We start from the raw sequence: 21,397 nt of genomic DNA on the forward strand, positions 1-21,397 counted from the left end.
GATTAGTGGGTGACTATTGCCCAGGTTTATACATCAGATCTGGCTGAGGTATCAGAGAGGGAATTTCAGAATACATGTCTGGGGATACCAGTGTGAATGAGACCAGCAGAAAAAATTTATAATTCTACATACTTAATGATTGCTACTGACTTGGAGCCCAACCCATTAAACGAAAAAAGTTTAATGTGCAAAGAAACACATTAAAATCAGCTCATTATCAACATATTGTCTCCTCAATTTTATGATACTATTAATTTCAGTGATAATAGCTTTTTGAGAAAATTCTGTTCAATGTACATGAGGATGCAAGATGTACTCCAATTTTGGAAACATAAATGTGAAAAAACTGCATTTCAGAATTAAGGAAATGCAGTGATAAATACATTTACTGGGAGCCCCCTCTGGGTGCCATCTGTCAGTCCAGGTGATGAAGATATGGGGAAACCTGCACAGGTGAAAGGCCTCAGTCAGCTTCCTGGGCTGGCATGTGCATGAGGAGCAAGAGCACCAGTCACACACATGCTCGGAGCTGGGAAAAAATTCAGAAACACCGGACAGCGGGAGAAAATGCCAAGACAAGACAGCAGTAACAACAGCAATGGCAACAAAAGTGACCCAAAGGGAGCATCTTACACACCTATACACCACATCAAAATGAAGCTGCTTGATGCAGAGCCAAACCACCATCCTCCCCAGCTTCCCCCAGAGCAGAGAGCACTGCGTGATCACACATGGCTCCTGCCTGAGCCCAGAGGCAGGCTCACACTCGCTTTTAAGAAATCAGCAGGGCTGCCTCATCCGCAGGTGCCGGTTGCATGACGCAGACAATGCTCTGAACGGACACCGCCTTCACCTGGGACTGAGACACTGTCGGAACCCACACTCCCATCCCAGCCCTCTGTTCACAGCAACCACCGCAGTGCTTTCAAACTAAACGCAGCACGTGTGCGCGTCTGTGTGAGGTGGCCTTGCTCCCTTTAATGTCCACTGTGTTGTGTCCCCGGCACTGATTGAGATCTCTAATTACAAAGTTAAATCATGCATTTATTTACCCTTCCTTGTTTTAATTTAATTTGCCAGAGGCAGAGAAAGAAACTCTCTGGAAATGGTCAATCATGCATTCACGGGCCCTCCTTCCATTCCCATAAAAAACAGGTTATGGACAGCAGTTAATTTTGTTTTTAAAAATCAGTTCTGCAGAAGAAGAGTCAATATCTGCCACCTATCTGACTTCCTAAGCCAGAGGAAAACCAGTAAATGCTCACTGAGTACAATGTTAATCTAAACTCATTATGTCATATCCTCAGTGCAGGAAGTGTTATTTTACAATGCACCGTATTCCTAGAAACCGTATCAGTGAGTGACTGCGTCACGGTTAAGCAGACCATGTGAAAATGAGTCAATGTTCACCTGTCAGACTGGCCGAAATTAAAAAGATTGATACATCTAGTGCTGACTACTTATGCACATGGAAGGGAGTCTATATTGCTAAACAGCTTTTGAAAAAGCAACCCGGCAAGATAAAAACTCAAAAGTGCACACTCTTTAGCAGCTACACCTCTAGATAAACACCTTGGAGAAGTATTTATACATGTCTACAAAAAGGAAGGCCTAAGAATACTCACTGTCATAACACTAATATAACATTAAAAATTATATATGACCTGACAGTCCACTGATTGGGGACTGGTTCAATAAACAATGGCACATCTATTCTCTGAAATACTATGCAGCAATTAAAAAGAATGAGGTAAAACTATGTGTATCAACATGGAAAGCTCCCTGAGGCATTGTCAAGGGTAAAAAAGCAAGGTAGATGAATAATACATCTAGTAATTTTTGAACTATGTTAAAAACAAAACAAGACATACTTTTGTTTTATATACTTCTCTGCATACTAATATAATTTGTAGATACATTCGTAAGACCTAGACAGAAACAGACCAATCACATACCTTAAGTCCCTGAGAGAAAGAGACTCAGGGTGGACATGTGGTTTTCAACACTTGTGTTGTCTGCATTTTATTTTTTTATTTTTATTTTTTTAAAAGATTTTATTTATTTATTCAACAGAGATAGAGACAGCCAGTGAGAGAGGGAACACAAGCAGGGGGAGTGGGAGAGGAAGCAGCAGGCTCATTGCTGAAGAGCTTGATGTGGGGCTCGATCCCACAACGCTGGGATCACATCCTGAGCCAAAGGCAGACGCTTAACCGCTGTGCCACCCAGGCTCCCCTATCTGCATTTTTTTTTTTAAAGGTTTTATTTATTTATTCGACAGAGATAGAGACAGCCAGCAAGAGAGGGAACACAAGCAGGGGGAGTGGGAGAGGAAGAAGCAGGCTCATAGCAGAGGAACCTGATGTGGGGCTCGATCCCATAACGCTGGGATCACGCCCTGAGCTGAAGGCAGCCGCTTAACCGCTGTGCCACCCAGGCGCCCCGCCCCTGTCTGCATTTTAATGAATAAGTACTGATGAGTTCTTTAGGGATTAAATTTAAATACCTTTTTTAAAGTTATGCTTTTATTCACCGGCTTTCACTCTTATCCTTTTCTCAAGTCTTGGCAAAATGCACTGTCTCATCCATAAAGAGCCACAGTGTTTGAGGGCACATTTTTCTCAGCCTGGTCTTCTACCCATCAACTTACAGATGTCGTCTCTTGTACTACCTACACACCTGCCCCCATGGGCTATGTAAGGGGGGGGGACAATAACTGGATTTTTAATTCTGACAAATAAATATATGACTGGAGTAGTAAGGAATTATTTTATCTAAATATTAAGTTAGAGAAGTTGATTTTTGTTTTCACCTTAATATTCTTCTATTTTCCCATTATACAATGATTCATGTATTAACTATCCAATTGGAGAAAAGACTAATCAGTGATCTCAATGGGGATGATTTTGCACACACATACACCACCGCCCCCGTCCCCCCAGAACATTTTCCAATGGGGACATTTTTGGTTGTCATAACTTGGGGCATGGCAGCTACTAGCACCTAGTAGGTAGAAACAAGGGATGCTGCTAAACATGCCATGTTGCACAGGATAACCCCCTGTGACAAAAAATTATCTGGCCCAAAATGTCACTAGTGCCAAAGCTGAGAACCCCTAATCTAAATATACCATGCATAAGTAACAAATCCCTATTTATGTCCCAATTACTTCTTTTGTTTGCTTCTTTGATTATATAACAGGCAGAGGGAGAACCTTGGCTCTTACCTGGACAATGAACTGGTAGAGCATAACCAGGCTAACCAGCATGGTGATGTTGGCCAACAGAGAGAAGATGGACAGGACTCGGAGGTTCCTGACAAAAACCAGCAGCACCAAGAAGGGCAGGAAGGAGAGCATGTAGAGTCGCGAGTCCATGGTGGGCGTCAGAATCACTGTCTCATTGTTGTGGCAGTTGTTGGTGGTCCCATTGGCTGCTTCTATCACCTAAATTGAGGGGAAGAAATACAACAGAAAAAGCCTCAAGAATGGCAAAGGCCAGTGGACCTTCCACCAAAAGGGACTCCTAACTGAAGGCCATAGAGAAGTTCGTAGTCAGTAAACCATCTTCTGAGATCTTCATGACTGTATCAGCAACCCAACTGTCTCAGCTGAGTTTGATCATAACTTACCTAAAGACAGGAGGATAGACAAGATATCTTGAAGTTTCTCAATGCCCTAGGTCTTTAGATGAAATTAAAAGACACTCTTCTATGTAAAATGTTAAAATTTTATTTCTTTTGTTGACCAAAACTGGCTTAGAAGGAACCCTAAACTAAAAGTCCACTCATCTCATTTTTTTCTTTAAACCAGGGCTCTACCTGTTTAAAGTTGTCAGCCAGAAAGACAAAATAGACACAGCAGAATCCCAGCTGTGTGACGATCAGGAAGAAGTCCACAATGTGCCTGCAAGATGGGGAAGGGAAGAATACAAAGATCAGGAGGATAAAAAACAAGATTCCCAGAGAGATAGGTGTGTGAACAGTGCTTTTTCCCAGGTTTTCCCAGGTCATCACAGACCCTACCCACCAGGTGACAAGGATGAGTACACCCTGATAAAAGGAAAATTGTGCTAGGTGCCACCAGTCTGCAGCTTTGGAGGAAGGTGAAGAAGGTCCTATCTGTGTGGTATCTCCCTTCCTATGTCTTATGTAGAATGCTGCATGGGGTCACGCAATCCCGAAATCAGAATGGCCAGAGTGGAGCACACATACCACGACCACAGACCAGTTCCTTGGCCTCTCCCTTCCCACAGCCTGACTATGCCATCTGCACACTGTTTGTTCTAAAGCTATAGGGAACCCTCAGCATAAAACCTAGGAAGTAGACCCCTTCACGATCTCTTTCTATTAACTTGGACCCAAGAACCAACCTACGCTCACATAAGTACACAGTAATAGATGTACCAGAACAGATTGCTGGTGGAAGCACTGTTACAACAATAGTTGGTGATAACCTAAAGGGTCATCAAAAGGAAAATGATTAAATGAAAGACCATTCTTAAATGGAGCAGTATACAGCAGGGAAAAAGAATTTGTTAAAATTATATGTGCTGATAGATATGTCTAGGACCTTTAACAGAAAAAAAAAAAATTCCAAACAGTATGCATAGTATGGTCAATTTGTGTAAAAAAAGATTAAGAACATGTGTATGTTTGCAGACATACAGAAAATTCCAGAAGTATACCCATGCAACTGTGACCAGCATATATTTTTATTTTTCACTTTATGAATATCTATTTTGCTCAAAAAAAATTTTTTTTACCATGAACACACATTAACTTCATTAAAGAAAGGAAGTAAGGGAATAAGGAAGGAAGGTGGAGGGATGGGGAGAGAGGGGTGGGAGTTAGGGAGAAAGAGAGAAAAACAGAGGGGAAGATAGGAGAGAAGAGAAGAAAGGATAGAAAGGAGGGAGGGAGGGAGGGAGGGAAGAAAGAATCAATCAACAACCAAACAGCCAACAGCCAACCAATGGTGGCCACTTGGCACAACGGCTTCTCCCAGTCACAGAGAATGATCCTGCTGAAAGAATCGCAAAATAAACCTGCATCGCAGGAGGAAATTGACTATGTGTGAACTATAAAAGCCTCCCAATGACCACAAGAAGGAGTTTTCCTGGAAAACAGAGCTTTAATGTAGTTCAATTTAAAAAGAACAGAGGGGTGTCTGGGTGGCCCAGTCAGTTAGCATCCAACTCTTGATTTCGGCACAGGTCATGATCTCAGGGTCATGAGATGAAGCCCTGCATCGGGCTCCATGCTCAGCGGGGAGTCTGCTTGAGATCCTTTCTTTCCCTCTGTCCACCCTCATGCACACAAATGCACTCTCTTTCTACCTCTTTCTCCAATAAATAAATAAATCTTTAAAAAAAAAAAGAAAAAAGAATAGAAAAGGATTCGGCCCCTGATGATATCAATTCTCTATCTATAAACATATCATTTCCTCAAACAGGAAACAAAAATTAGACTATTTCCCTCTAGGCATCTGAAAAGTTACCATAAGGAGAAATTTCCAAACACTCCCCACCTCTTGAAATGTGTCTTTTCCCAATAAACCATTGGTTCTAGCTCACCTCATCTCTTCCTTGAAGACTTCTTTCTCCTGCCCAGTGTCCTGCCCTTAAAACACCTATCATGTGCACTTCTCATCTGCAACAGGCAACAGTACTTAAATCTCCTCCCTGTCTGAGCTCCTAGGATACACTTCTAGCTCGTGATATTCTCTCTACTGGTATAGACTATTCCTGATCTCTTGTCCTCATGTCTCCCACACATCCTTCTCCTTATAGAGACTACAAATCCCTAGAGGGCCAGGACCACAAAATCTACCCCAGGAGGATGCCCCCTCCCAATATGTAGAATTGTTCTGCACCACTTATAAGAGAGGGCTTAAAAACCTTTACTGAACATATGAGTGAATTAAAAAATAATCACTGGTCATAGACTGCCAAAGCTGGAACAGCCAGTTTATCAATGAGGAAACCGAGGACCAGAGAAGAAAGGGGTCACAGAGCCAAGGTCACCAGATGATTGCTGGCAGATCTGAGCTAGATGCCAAACCCACAGACCCAATGCTCTTTCCACTGCTCACACCATCTGTCACATCTCACCACCCTGTCTGAAGGCCTCTGCTCTGGGAGTTCACAGCAGTAACGAAAAAGAAAACTGGTTACCTTCCCCAGTGTGCGTGGTTCCGGAGCCAGGAGCTGGGGCTGGATTCCAGTCCGTACATCACTGTCTCCCCATAGTCCACAAAGGGCTTGTTTAGTCTGGGAGGAAGGGCAGAGTGTGTGGGTTTGACAATAAGTGACAGAACAAAGGTAACTCACCGAGACCTGGGCCAGTTCCCCACCTGTTACCCTGGAGAAACCACTGAGTCCTGTATCTAATGCTGTCAAGGACCAGAAAATGTTGACAGGCCAGTTACTTTCTTATAATTAACAACCATCTGGTAGAATCATTTCAGTGGGGTAAATACTACAAAGCACATGGAAGTAGAATGTGGTCTCTGTCCACTGGACATAAGTAAATATGACAGATGACAACAAACTGAAAAAGAACACAAAAATAACCAGGGAAAAGGACTGCTGCAATCATTAGCAGCCACCTTCGGCTGGCACAAAGAATTTAGAGTGTTCTGCCTAAGTCCTCTCTTTCAGTGCTGGTAACAGAACCCAAAGGGACAATTCGGCAGCCCAGAGGGCTCTCACCTGCGGCAGAAGTGGTGAGCACATTTCACCAGGATACTCATGCAGTGCACAGCTACGATGCCTATCACCAGCAGGCTGAGGGGACCCATCTGGAGACAGATGTTGCGGACAAGAGAGAGAGAGACAAGCAGGTAGAATTAGAAGTGAGCCCAAGGGAGACTGGATTTGGGAATGATCAAAATGCTACTAAGGCACCTTCCAGTGACACAGCACTAGAGAAAGAAATGTGATAGTGGAGATTAGCCTGGTGAGAAGGGCACCACCTGAACCTTAGCATGCCTTCAAAAGAGTTAACCTCATGGAGAAGAATGACACAAGATAAGGCTGTTCCAAGACAGCTATAAATCAGCCGAACAGAAGGCTCCTGTGATCTGGGAAGATGAGACAGGTGAAGGGGTGGAGGGAAGGGGAAAGTTCTCATTAGAGCAATGCCAGATCAGGGAAAACAGCCCTTAGCTAAGGGCAATCCACAGCTCTGAGCTATCTCTTGTTCTAAGAGAAACCAAATGGCTTTAGATTATAGGTTATAGGGGATGAATCATAAAGGAAAAAGTAAAATTTTTAGAGTTGGCCTCCTAGCGGTGGGGTGTGGAAGGACTACGTAGAAAACTAACAGACTTCTGTTACTAATTCATTAGTTAATATTATTGATAGACATTTTAAATACATCCTCCTCACCACAAGGTAAGCTCCGTGAGGGCAAGAATCTCTCTCTTTTTTATTCACCAATAATATTCAGAGCCTAGAACAACATCCAACACACAGAAGGCCCTCAATAAATATGTTTAAGCGAATAAACACCTGAATTTTGCTCTTTCTCAGCTGAATTTAAAAAGCTTTCCATTTTTAAAAGTTTTAAATGAAATAGATTTAAAAAAACACACACCATCTCTTAAAATTTGTCATGATACTTCCCTCCGCCAATGCAGACCCTTACCAAGATGCCAGCATTTTTCACTGCCAGAGGCAGCCCCAGGAGTCCTGTGCCAATGTTGCCTTTTAACAGGTGGATCAAAGTCTGGAACCATCTGAAGTGGGAAGAAAGTAGAGAAGGGCATGTTAACAATAATGATAGCTAACATTTATTAATCATATAACACTGTGCTAAGTGCTTTCATGCATTATCTCATTCAATTTCAACAACAACCCTATGAGATATGTATTCATTTTATTTTATGGATGAGGAAGAAGACACTTGCTCAAGGTCACACACCCAGTAAAGAGTTTCATTTCAAAACCCAGGATGCAAGCCCAGGCAGTTTGACCCCCGAGCCCTCTCGTGGCCTCTGTAAGCTCTGTAAGCTGTAAGCTCTGTGCCCTGAGGCATCTCCAAGAACCCCAGCTTTTTGGAGATTAGAACAGAGGGACACCAGGGCTCTCTGTAGGCACTTCATCCTTTCCTAGTGGCTCTGGCCCGGGTTTCACCAAAGCTGTCCACTGTAAAGACTCAGATTCAAAACTGCAACAGAGGACGACAAGCATAAGTGTGAAGGACAGACACTGGTGTGAGAGGATGAGGGAAATAAAAAATAGAAGACTAGAATCCATAACAGAAAATTCTATGCAAAGTAAACAGATTAAAAGGAATATGGTATCACAATCGGCCAGTCCCTGGTGTACTTTGTATTCAAAAAAAGTCAAATGCCAGAGTCCTAGGATTGGAGAAGCCCTCTTCAAATGTCACCTAGTTTATCACCTCGAGGACAGATTTTCCCCTCACCTGTTATACAGACTGTCCACCTCAAGCTGTAATTATAAAGCCTCTCATGCATCCTCATTCATTTTTTCACTCAGCAAATACTGTTATATGTAAAACATTGTGTTAATACAGTGGTAGAAGTAAATATGAATCAGATACAGACCTCAGTCTCTAAAAATTAATAATGTCTCAATGAAAATAAGGCAGATACATTAATAACCACCCAGATAGAAAGATGTCTTCTTAAGAAGTGCCCAGGAACAGTGCTCAGGGAGGGGGAGGCAGGTGAGGGTTCTAGGGGAGACCAAGCTGAGCCCAGCAGGATAGGCAGAGCTTGCCAGTGTGCCTGTGGGGAAGAAAGGCCTGGGAACACAAGTCTAGGGAGAGACTTGGGGCACCAACACAGAGGAGTGTGTCAGTTTTGTGGTCACTTGGGTGGGGTGACGGTGAGCATCCTGTAGAGAATGGGAACTCCTCAAAGGACTGGCAGCAGAGAAGTATCCTCATCTGCCACATTTTCTATCCTGTTACCTCCAGGATACAAAACAGGTCAAATACAGCATCACTTTGCCCCCAATCACAGACTCATTCAAGGTTTGGCCCCTGGCACTGTCTGGAAATTCTTCTGCACAAATACCCTAAATCACTCCTAGATGATGCTTCCATATATTTCTTCACATCTGCAATTCAGTAGAAACTGAAAGCAAATAACATGTGTTAACTCGTAAAGACCATAATAAATATGACCTATCTATGCTCTCTGGAATGGAATTTTACTTTTGGTAACCTTTCTCCTACCTCCAGGAAGAAAACCTCTTGACCTTCTTACCATTCCCAAGCTTTTCAGGAAGGATCAAGAAAGTATCTTTGAATCTAAATGAGAAGAGGCTAAGCACTCTCCTGGACTATGCTGAAGAAATAGCTTAAGGACTGCAAGGGTACAGGGGTGACTCCTCCATTATCAGCAGCCAAGTGACCAAGAGATTATGGGCAGGATGATGGGCCAATCAAATGTCTATCTGAGCAAATGTTTAATCCACTTCAGGCAAAGGTAAGCATTGTAGCAAACTCACTTCCCTACTAGAGGCCTCCCCAAAATGCCTCTGAGCTGTGTTTTGTAGGGGATCAGGTCCCTTCTAGCCCTGGCTCTGCCAGTAACCCCGTATAACAATTCCCCTCCCTTGTCTGGACCTTTGTCTCAGCTGTAGAGTAGGGGACTGGATAGGACAGCATACTTTCCAACGTCTCTTCAGCTCTAAAACACCAGGATTCTAGGCAACTGGCCAACATTATTCTTTTTAATCAATGGCCTCAAGCTTGGATCACCCAAAACCACAGAGTATCACAAAATCAACTCCATGGACTACAAAGTCTTAACTAGGGGGTGTATAGGAAGGGAACCTTGAAAATCTCTATAGCTCTGTTTATGTTCGAAATCAGTAGTTTTTACACTTTTTCATCTTGGAAGCCCTTTATACACTTATAAATTATTGAGGATACCAAATAGCTTTTGCTTATATGAATTATGTCTGGTGATACCTACTGCAAGTTAAAATTGAAAAATTTTTTAAAAGAATTAATTAAAATAACAAAATTACATGCAAATATAAATAACGGATTTTAAAAACTATTATTTTTTAAAGATTTTTATCCATTTATTTGAGAGAGCAAGAGAGAGTAAGTGAAAGAGCATAAGGGGTGGAAGGGCAGAGGGAGAGGGAGACGCAGGTACAACACTGAGTCCAACAAGGGGCTTGATCCCAGGACGCTGGGATCACAACCCAAGCCAAAGACAGACACTTAACCAACTGAGCAACCCACGCGCCCCTTAAATTGTTATTATTTTTTAAAATAACAGATTTTTAATGAAAAGTAATTCTATTTTACAAAATAAAAACTGGCGCTAATTTACTTTTTCTGCAAACCTGTTTAATGTCTTCCTTGACAGCAGGATTATCTACTTCTGCATTCAATTTGTTGTGATATGTTGTTTTGGTTGAAGTACATGAAGAAAATCTGTCCTCATACAGACATGCAGTAGGAACGTGTTTTAATAGTCTCTTTAGACAATTGTAATTTTCCTTTGATACTACATTGAAATTCGACACAGGCTGTTTCTTAGAAGTTAGTGATGATGTGCAGTCTGAACTTTCCGATATCCTATCACATTAAAACATACTTGTGATCTTGCCTTCAAATGGATCTTTTACTCATGCACAATTTTCTTTCTTTCTTTTTTTTTAAAGATTTATTTATTTATTTGACAGAGAGAGAGAGACAGCTGGTGAGAGAGGGAACACAAGCAGGGGGATGGGAGAGAAAGAAGCAGGCTCCTAGCGGAGGAGCCGATGTGGGGCTCGATCCCAGGACCCTGGGATCACGCCCTGAGCTGAAGGCAGATGCTTAACGACTGAGCCACCCAGGCGCCCCTCATGCACAATTTTCTAGTATCACACTGGCCATTTGGAAGATACTGGTTCCCTGAATTATGCAGATCTTCCAAATGCTGGCACGTTTCATTATACAATATCTGAAAAAAATCACATTTATTCATATCACTGATCTTATCAGAAGTCTTTAAGTAGAGGGAAGGTGTCAAGCTCACAGTGCTGGATACTAGTTTTCTTCTAGTTTTGTTTGAAAGCTCAAATTTTATTGTGGGCAACAAATACCACTGACTGTTTTTCTTGAGGTGATGGTCTCATTCCTTTCATTTTCAAGAAATGAAGTACTCAGTACTGTCAAATACTCAGGTCTGAATAACCTATTGTTCACTAGTTCTTCCTAGCAAAAATAGTGTTCTACGAAAAAAAAAGCAGCTAGTTCAGTTCACAATTCCAATAATCACTCAAGGTCTTGTCCTTGCGACAAGTATCATATTTGGTACGCAGAAGTATTTCATGTCTACTTCCCATTTGGTCACGCAGATTACTTAAAACCCTGTACTGAAGCATTAAGTAATAAAATGAGTAATTTGACTGCTTCACCAAGGACCTGCTTAAGTGAAACTGGCTGATTCTTTGTACACGCGTGGCAGCAAAAAAAGATGATGACCAGCGTAAGTTGGTGGCGCTGCCCCAGTTTATGCTATTGTACCAGCAATTTTACCCACCACTGCTGCTGACCCATCCGTGTAAATGTCAACACAGTGAAAGACAAATAACATCTTAGCATTATTATGAAAATAGCTTCAATTTCACAGACTTCTTGAAATGGTCTCGGAAACCCCAAAGGATCTGAAGACCACACTTTGCAAACGGCTGCCCTAGATAACCTAGAGAAAGCCAGTTTCAGTTAACTGGTTTCTCAGCCTGCCAGCTCGGGGAAAAAGTACCAAAGCTCAATCAACAGCTGGTATAACGTGACCCAACAGGGCAACAATAAGAAAAACTTGCCCAATAGAATAAAATGAGGCTGTTGTCAAAGCAGTCAATAGCTTGACAATATCAAGTGTTAGGAAATAACCTCACTAAACACACCATTATAGATGTGTCTGGAGTTCCTATTTGCACCCTCGAATAGAGACTTTCACTGAACCTCTAACCCTTAGAAGAGCCTGTTATGCGCATGCATGTACTTTATTCCTTGTATTTTGTTCCTTGTACTCTGTTCTGCATTCTTTGCTCCTTTGCAAAGTAGATAACAGGGTGGGGCAAGGCACAGTAGACAAGAAATCCAGCTCAAAAGCTTATCTCTTAACACTCTGACATATCAGAGATTCACGAGAGCTAACACGGTCACCTGAATCAGCTTACACCTGAAATACACCTGGCACGTTTTCTACACATAAATGCTTATGTGGATCCGGGCTCCAGGCAAGTACTCAACCAACCCTCCAAGTCCAAGGGAGTACTTTCCCTAGGTCACTTGTGATACCTGACCTCATTTACAGATGGGCTTTCCTTGACCCGTATACCACAGTATTAGGGCAGGATGGGCCCTCACAACAAACCATACCCTGGAAAACATCCCAATACAAGCCCAAGGAAGGTATCTCCTGATTTTCTCATATCTTAACAAGCAAGGAGAAATAATTTTAGGTTGACTACTAGTTATAACCCAATGTGAAAAAAAGATCATCAGAATAGCTAATAGGCACATATTACTTTCAATACATACAAAACCTATGAACTACCATCCTGAAGTTGCTAGTGGTTGCTTTTGAACTTCAGAGAGGTCCCTTAAAAATGAAAATTTAGACCCCATATGGCAAGCATTGCACAGACAAGCTGATGCCTGAGAACAAGAAGGAGCAAAAACAGAAAGGGAAACTATAGAGAGAGCAGCTCAGAAAAGTATTTCACAATGAGTATGACTTCTGAAGGGAAGCTATCACATGCCATTGGGTGCACCTGGAGCTCCTTCTGGCTGGGGGAAGCCAACTGGATGGACAGGTCAGGGAAAACAGGGGAAAGATGGTCCTCACTGCTGCCAGTTGTTCTCTATGCCATCTTTCCCATCAGCCAACACTGTAAGCAAATGGGGGAATCTACAAAAGCATGTCCCATGAGAAATAAGCTATAGAGACTGAATCTTTAGGAGCAGAAATCAGCTAGTGTTAATGTGGACATACCATATCCTCTAGCTCTATCCCAGTTCACAAGAGAAAATGCCCTGCTCTAGGAGAGACTGCAGCCAGTGGGAGCTTCACCAGTAATGACCTCCAACAGAAGCTTCAATAGTTGGATTGGGCAGTCACACGGGACATCATAAGTCTAGCACATAAAGGATCCCTCGATAAGTCATACCCAACCCACAAGGGAACACAGAGAGGATAACAGTTAAGCTTGGGGAATAAACAGAAGGGCCAAAAAAGATGGAATGCTGGGATTTAGAGAAAATATCAGGGGTCTGTTGAGATTCAGGATTGAGTCAGAGAACTCAAAGGGGTAGAAAACCCTCCTCTGAATCTTCTAAGTCAAGCGGGTCAGTAGCAGTCAGCATAGCTTCACAGTGGGGTTCTTAATTTTCTCTTACATTTGGGGAAACAAAGGCCCAGAAGGGGCCAAATTCCACCCAGATAAGTCATGGGATTCAGTTTCCAGAGGTAAGACTTACCCTTCCCTAGGGAATGCAAAGCAGACATCTTCTCAACCTCTTGAATTTTTTTTTTAAGAGAGAAGGGGGAAAGAGAGAGAGTGGGGAGGGGAGGAGCAGAGGGAGAGGGAAAGAGAGAATCTTAAGCAGGCTCCATGCCCAGTGTGGAGCCCAATGTGAGGCTCTATCTCACAACCCTGAGATCATGACCCAGAGCTAAAATCAAGAGTTGGATGCTTAACTGACTGAGCCACCCAAGCACCCCTCGACCTCTTGAATTTTTTAAGTGCAGGAGAAATTATTCCTTCCTTCCTCTTACCACTTCTTCAGCCAAATGAACTGGCTGTTTGGTGATGGGGACAGAGGTCTGGGTGAGACCCTGCAAATGAAGCTTCCAATAGAGCCCAGGAGGTATTTGCGGTTCTAGCATAGATGATCCATGGTTCTGAATTAAGAGAATGTTCTCTCTAGAAGTTTCTCTTATGTTCAGCACCAGCCTTCTGGGACCAACACAGCTGGAAGGAGCAAAGAATATAAAACAGATGGGAGGGAGAGTGGCCAGCAAGGAACTCAAGTCTCAGAGCTGTTACTCACCCAATCTCTTTATATCTTCCTTCCATTTTTAAAATGGGGAATTGATAAAATGGGGAAGCAAAAATACCTCTAAGGGAGACTATCTTACTAATACAGAACACAAAAACATCAATCACACCCAGGAGGGAAGAAGAAATAGCTACTCACGTTGTGCTGTTGCTTTCCCCAAACCGCTGGTAGGAGCCCTGGGAAGAGAAGTTGTTTAGGCCTTCAGATGGGCTTTCCTCTGGGCTCACATCCGTGGAGCTGTAGTCATGGTAGTCCTCATTCCGAAGTCTCTGCGTGGACATGGTAGCTGGGGGGACAGGGTCAGTGCTAAGACCACCAGTTGCTGGGGCCTTTAGCTCCAAGTCTGTGGTGGGCTCTGGGGCAGAAGCAGCCATTGTCACAGCAGCTCAGTGACAGCTGCACTATGAGTTAAGTACAGTGACAGTGCCTGATACCAAGGGAAATGGGAAAAGTGCAAAGTACACAAGGGCGGGCTGAGCTCACTTGGCTTCTGTCTCCCAACCTTCTCAGTGCCCCACTCATAAATTTCTAAATTTGCCACCACACACCTGGACAGAGCAAAGGTGAGGCACTGCGTGGGATGGGTGGGGGAAGATGCAGACAGGTGCTTCCAGGAAGCCTTCCCTGTTCCTTAGGTTGGGAGTAACTATATTCTCCTTTGAGCTGATTTCTTTGAACACTGAACAACAGTTAGATTGTATCTATGTCCATCTTCCCCAGAGTGAAGCTCTCAGAGGATGAGAACCTGAATAGTCCTCGCAGCATCTTATTTTTCTCCTGCATGCATTAGAAAAAGGACCTTGTTGCATTCAAGAAATCCCCTCCATATCATCCATTTCTTCTCAGATTCCCCACCAGGTTCCAGAGCCACAGATCACCTCCTCTCTCTCTCCACCATGACCTCTGGCCCATCCTGTATTCTTTGGAGGTCACCAGTGAACCTCCTCCCCTGGCCCAAGGACTCTTATCTTGCAATAAACCAGAATTGCAAGCAGCTCAGAGGGAAGAGCAGGAGCATGAGAGGGCTCACCACTGGCCCTCATTTCAACACCTCCCCTCCTCCCCTTCTTTTTTATTTTTATGGATTCGCCAACTTTGTAAAGACCGTGAAAAAAGAAACCCTTTCTGTTGTGTGCTGGGGAAGGATGGTGAGGGTATTGTCTCCAGGGTGAACCTTCTCAGTAATGCTACTGCAGAATAGAGAAGAACAACAACTTCTCTGAGCCACACAATAAGGATACATTTTGGGAGTTCTGTAAGCCCACAGAACCCTAGACACTATTGCTAAAAGAGCCCTCAGCAGTCACTCCAAACTGATCATTTTACAAATGAAGACTCAACCCCCCAAACGATGAAGGAACCTGCTCTACTAAAAGCAGGTAGCAGCAAAGCAATAAACATATATCCTGCTGCCCTGCCTGAACCTAGAAGTCTACTGAAGGCACTGCCACTTGCAACGAGGGAATATTATAATGAAACAGAGTCAACTTCCTGCCCCCCAAGAATCTGCAAGCAAGTGAGGAAAGAAAAGTACATGTACCTTAAAAATTACAAATAAAAATCCTCCTGACACTTGGCAGACTGGCACAACTGCCTGCCTATAAGCGGGCTCTCCCCCAGCATGCGGCTGAACCCCACCGTGAGTCTGATGCACTGTCTCAGACACCTGGTGAAGACGCAGGATCTCTGTCAGTCATCAAAACACTCCATCCTGTCCAACCCCGAACACTCGCTGCCAGAGGATAGCTCTGTGCTGAGTGCTCCCCCAGGTCAAGTCCCAGGAGACTCTTTGGAAACTGGCCCTACTCTGACCCTTAAGAGACCCTTAAGGGTCTCTCATTTTCTCCCACTGACCGTAACGAAGAGTGGACCCACATAATCCCACAGGGAAAGTGCCTGGCAGAAAGCAAGTAAAGGCTCTGGAAGTCCCAGAAAGGATCCTGCCCAGCTTTACTAGCAGAGTGACTTCGTTAAATATCTAAGAGGGCATCATTTACTCACATATTGGAAGGATTCAAAGAAGTCATCTAGCTCTGGGGCAATTAAACTCATAAGAGGGCTAGGAGGAAAAATATCTATAAAGTATCTTAACATGAGCAGTTGAAAGATGCTATCCAAGCAAAGCTAATAGGTCAGTGTCTATGTATGTCAGAAGGCCTGGGTTCTGAGGCTGACTTTATCGCCAGTTTCCTTAGTAACATGGAACAGTTCTCTTTATTTACCCCCAAATGTGCAGCAAGGGGTAAGGGGCAATGAACTGAAAGACCTCTCAGTATCTCTCTAGTACTAATACTCCAGGAATCGACCAATGTAATCATCTAGGCAAACAACAGTTAATTTCTAGTCTTTTCCAACATACCAAAGTGTCTGAGGAATAGGGCCTTCCAGATGAATCCTGCACATTACTGAGGGAGAAGGGACAGGATACAGGGACTGACAAGTTCCCCTACCCCTCCCAACAACCAAGAAACCACTTTATTGCTTACTTGGCCCAGACGCTCAATTTATTTCAAATACTGTAAAGAGGCTTCTTTACATTGTGTATAAAAAGTTATCCACCCCCCCAGCAGAATATTGCTAAGAAACTGCTCCAATAGAAGCTAGAATCTATAGATCTAAAGTCTGAGAAACAACTGCAGGATGTGGCAGATGTGGCTTGGCAACTCTATGCATGTTGAAAAGAAAAAAATAACACTACTTATGAGTTTTAGCTGATGATAAGCTTGACAGAAGTCAATGATTTCATAATAGATGCCAAATCAGCTAATTCTAGGTTGCACAAGCGTCAGAACCGCAGGTAGATGATAGCACCGTTTGTTTTTGCCGTGCACTGTATTCTGTTCCAGGCAGTACACTAGTAAGGGAATAAGCAACTGTGGCATAGCCAGGGCTCAAGACCAGCCTGAGGGGGGATGACTAGAGGCACTGAGAAGGTTCAACATTGAGAAATGACAACTTGGCAGGTATAAAAACTGCTTTTAAAAGCTGTCCTATGGATAAGACTTGTCCTGTGGGACAGCGAAGATGAGTCAGAAATAGGATCAGTAGGTGGAAAGTAGAGGGAGGCAGGTCTTTGGCTAGACACAAGGAAGAATCTTCATCAAAAGGAGTTGTCCAATGGAACAGACTGATCTGGAAGACAACGTGCTCCCCATTCCTAGGAAAGTCCAAGAAGAAGGCCTTTCTCAGAGCTGTGAAGTAGGGATCCAAGCACTATAGAGGGAGTAGGTGCAGTCCCTCCTGGAATTCCTTCTGTGGCTCTTTCTGCAACAAAGGCTACCTTCTCTTGCACTCTAGCTGTCCCCACTGAGTGTTGGCCTCCAAGGCCACCCTGCGCTGGGCTCCCTTTGATGAAACCTGGTTTCCAAATCTCTTGTGCAATTGTGAGTCCTGCCCTGTGGGAGATTTTAATAGCACCTGCTAACTGTTAACATGAGGGACATAATATGTGACAATTCAGGACAAGCTTGTCCTTCAGGTTCTGGAGGACAAAGAAGAGAGTTTATACATGTGGCCCATCAACACAAAGTCAAAATTTTTATTAGATATTTAGACCCAAAAGGGTGAACCACTACAAACTAAGAAAAGCATGTTTGGTGGAAAAATATTTTTTTTCAAGTATACATTCAACCACAATTGCACTGAAATATCAGCTATATGTATAACCTTAACAAATTTTCTTTTTTCTTACATAACCTATTTTTTTAGTTATCAATATCCTCATTATTTTAAGGTTTTCCCGCTTATTTCATATCTATCCTTCCTTGAATCTGTACAGTACACATACTAATTATGTTTTGTTGCAATATAATGGTCCATCATTATACTGATATAATTATTTGCTTCACTAGCTCCCAACTGTTGATTTGAGGCTTATGCTTTCTTTTTTTTAATCTCTTATATCACAGCTAATTAAGAATTCATACAAATAGTTTTTAATTTTTGAGACATATCTTTGGCGTAGAACTAGGTGAATAAGTTCATTTTTATGGTTCCTGACATACAAACAGTTGAACTAACCTACAGCATCACTAGCAATATATGGACATGACTGTTTCTTCATAACTCTTGCCAATGTTGGCTTTTATCATTTTAATTTTTGTTCTTTTAAACGGACAGGTTGTTCCTTGTACTGTTTTATTTTACATTTCTTTAATTTCCAGCAAAATAAAAACTGAGCATCTTTCATCCACCTAACAGCCTCATATTTACTCACTTTTGAAAATACATAAAATGTTCTCAAAATAACCATCTAAGAGTTTACTGATTGGTTTCTATTCCAAATTCAGTACAATAAACAAGGACAATTCCAACAAGGGAAAGAGAATCTATTTATATATATTTATAGCTCTCTTTGGGGGCATATGGGAAGGTCAGGGGAGGAAAAAGGAATGGAGAGAGGGAGAGGCACTACTAAAGTACTATTCAGCTTCATCACCAAAAACTAAACAATACTTTTAAGGGTGACTTGTAAACATATAAAAAATTATCCACTGAAAACTAGGAGAATTAGTAAATTAAGCAGAGTTGTAAGACACAAGATCAGTATACAAAAACCAGTTTGTTTCTATGCACTTACAATGAACAATCTGAAAATTAAATTGAGAAAACAGTTCTGTTTATAATAGTGTCAAAAAGAATAAAATTCTTAGGAATAAATTTAAACCAAGCATGTGTAAGACTTGCACATGAAAACTATGAAATATTGTTGAAAGAAATTAAAGGCCTAAAAAATTGAAAAAATATCCCAATGTTCACGAATTAGAAGAGTCAATGTTGTTAAGATGGCAATATTCCCCAAACTGACCTACAGATTCGGCTGAATTCCTATCCAAATCCCAGTTGCTTTTTTGCAGAAATTGACATGCTGAGTCTAAAAATTCACGTGGAAATTCAAGAGGCTCACATTAGCCAAAACAATTTTGGAAAAGAAGAACAAAGTTGGAGGACTTCCCAATTTCAAAACTCAGTACAAAACTATAGTAATCAAGACGATATGGTACTAGCATAAGGATAGACACATAGATCAATGGAACAGAATTGAGAGTCCAGAAATAAACCCTCACATCTATGGGTCAACTGATTTTTGACAAGGGTGACAAGATAATTCAATGGGGAACGAACTGTCTTTTCAACAAATCATGCTGGGACTACTGGATATTCATATACAAAGAATGAAGTTGGAACTCTACCTCACACCATAGGCAAAAATTAACTCAAAATGGATCCAAGACCTAAACACAGGAGTTAAACTATAAAACTCTTAGGAAAAAACATAAGCATAAATCTTCATGACCTCGGATTACGTAATGGTTTCTTACATATGACAGAAAAGGCGCAAGCAAAAATAAGAAAAAAATAGGTAAATTAGAGATTATCGAAATTAAAAATGTTTGTGCCTCAAAGGACACCATCAGGAGAGTGAAAACCCACACAATGGGAGAAAATTTCTGCAAATCATATTTCTGAGAAGAGACTTATATCCAGAAAATATAAAGAACTATTACAACTCAATAATAAAAAGTCAATCCAATTAAAAAATAGGCAAAGCATCTGAATAATCATTTTGCCAAAGATGTCAAAATGTCCAATAATCACACGAAAAGATACCCAATATCATTAGCCATCAGGTAAATGCAAATCAAAACTACTTCATATCCATCAAGATGGCTAAAATCCAAGACAGATAATAATAAATACTGGTGAAGCTGTGGAGAAATGAGAACACTCTAACACAGTTGGTGGGAATGTAAAATGGTGCAGCCACTATGGACAACAGTCTTGCAGTTCCTCAAAACATACTTACCATATGACCCAGCAACTCTACTCCTAGGTATATCCTGAAATGAAAATGTATGTCCACAGAAAAACGTGGTACACAAATGTTCACAGCAGCATTATTCCTAAGAGCCAAAATGTAAAAACAAACCTGATGAATGGATAAATGAAACGTGGTATATTGATAAAATATTACTTAGCAATAAAAAGAAATTAAATACTGATACATGGGGCCACATGGGTGAACCTTGAAAATATTATTCTAATCAAAAAAAGTCAGTCACAGAGCACCATATATTATACGATTTTGTTCATATGAAAGTCCAGAACACAAAACAGAGTAGTAGTTGCCTAGGGTTTGGGGTAGGGAATTAGCAGGTGACACCTAAGAACAGTTTCTTTTGGGGTGATGGAAAGGTTCTAAAATTGATTTTGGTGATAGTCACACTCCTCTGTGAATATACTAAAAACCACTGAATTGTACATTTTAAATGGCTGAACTGTATGCCATGCCATGTGAATTATATCTCAATAAAACCGCTTAAAAAAACCAAACAGACTTCTCAGCCCAATCTGATTCACTCTGAGCATTTTTATTTTTAACCAGCTTCCTAAATGATCTTGATTACAGGTGGATTTATACTAGGCACTAGAAAAATACATATGATCTTATTATGATAGGTACATGCCAGGCCTCACCTCCTACCAGAGTTCATGGATTGGTGATATTTGCAGACTACAAGTGCCACCCATTATTCTGAAACAATTACATTGGGTTAGACTTTGGAACCCAGAGAAACAGCAAATTCTCTAGATGCATTTTTCTCTTCTCTATTGCTGGAATTCCAAAGTCATGAACAAGGACACAGACTGTGTTGCTATGTGTGGTCTACAAGGAGGAAAGTGAAAATTTCTAATTTCCACAAGATTTGTTTTTAAACGGCATCAGATAAAACTCCATTTAACCTACCACAGAAGTACATTCCATAATTTGACTCCTGCAGAAAAGAGTCTGGTGAGAGGGCAGCCGCAAAGCAGCTGCTGACCTCAGCAGGCTCTCCACAGGAGGGGCTGATGAGACAAACACGCTCACTTTTTACTCACAATCATAAAAACCACTAACGTTAGGACCAGGCATGACCTACAGAAGATCTAAAGCCCCAGCTTCTCATTCAAAGGTGAGAAAACCAAGGCCCAGCTGGTTAAAGATGTGGGATAAGAATACAACATACCAGATTCTCAGTCCATGTTTCTATCACACCATAAATTATCTATCCTCCCTGCAATCTCCCTTGGAACAAGACAGGGGCAAGATCAGGTGTGCAGGAAGAATTCTGCATAATAAAAAGTACATGAGTTCAGAGCTAGATGCAATTATCACCATAGAGAAGTTCAAGAGCAGGAAGTCAGAAAGTTCACTATGCAAACTTGCAGTTCTGCAGTTCTTCTCCATTTCATCACCCTAGAGAGCTGAGCTAGGTCTCCACCTTGGAAATGGTGGTCTATGTGCCATGAGCATCCCAGTAACACAGATAGACACATTCCACGGAATAGGGAAGCACAGAGGAGT

General features: G+C 41.9%; 1 protein-coding gene across 6 annotated transcripts in view; it reads right to left on the minus strand.

The window, feature by feature from the left end:
* The window catches only part of SLC36A1 (solute carrier family 36 member 1), a 136,361-nt gene that overhangs the window by 112,198 nt on the left and 2,766 nt on the right, over positions 1-21,397 (minus strand). For 4 of the 6 annotated variants that reach the window (XM_008692478.2, XM_008692481.2, XM_008692482.2 and 1 more), the window contains exons 2-7: positions 14,188-14,335; positions 7,648-7,738; positions 6,711-6,799; positions 6,174-6,269; positions 3,820-3,904; positions 3,227-3,445 (exon numbers count right to left, since the gene is read on the minus strand). In XM_008692478.2, the coding sequence (XP_008690700.1) occupies positions 3,227-3,445; positions 3,820-3,904; positions 6,174-6,269; positions 6,711-6,799; positions 7,648-7,738; positions 14,188-14,330 (723 nt within the window). In that variant the 5' untranslated portion in view covers positions 14,331-14,335. Of the gene's footprint in view, positions 1-3,226; positions 3,446-3,819; positions 3,905-6,173; positions 6,270-6,710; positions 6,800-7,647; positions 7,739-14,187; positions 14,336-21,397 lie in introns of those variants that run through there. The other 2 variants (XM_008692479.2, XM_040630389.1) reach the window with 2 other exon arrangements.

This window comes from Ursus maritimus, unplaced genomic scaffold, assembly GCF_017311325.1.
Source record: "Ursus maritimus isolate PB19 unplaced genomic scaffold, ASM1731132v1 scaffold_15, whole genome shotgun sequence".
Lineage (NCBI taxonomy): Eukaryota > Metazoa > Chordata > Mammalia > Carnivora > Ursidae > Ursus > Ursus maritimus.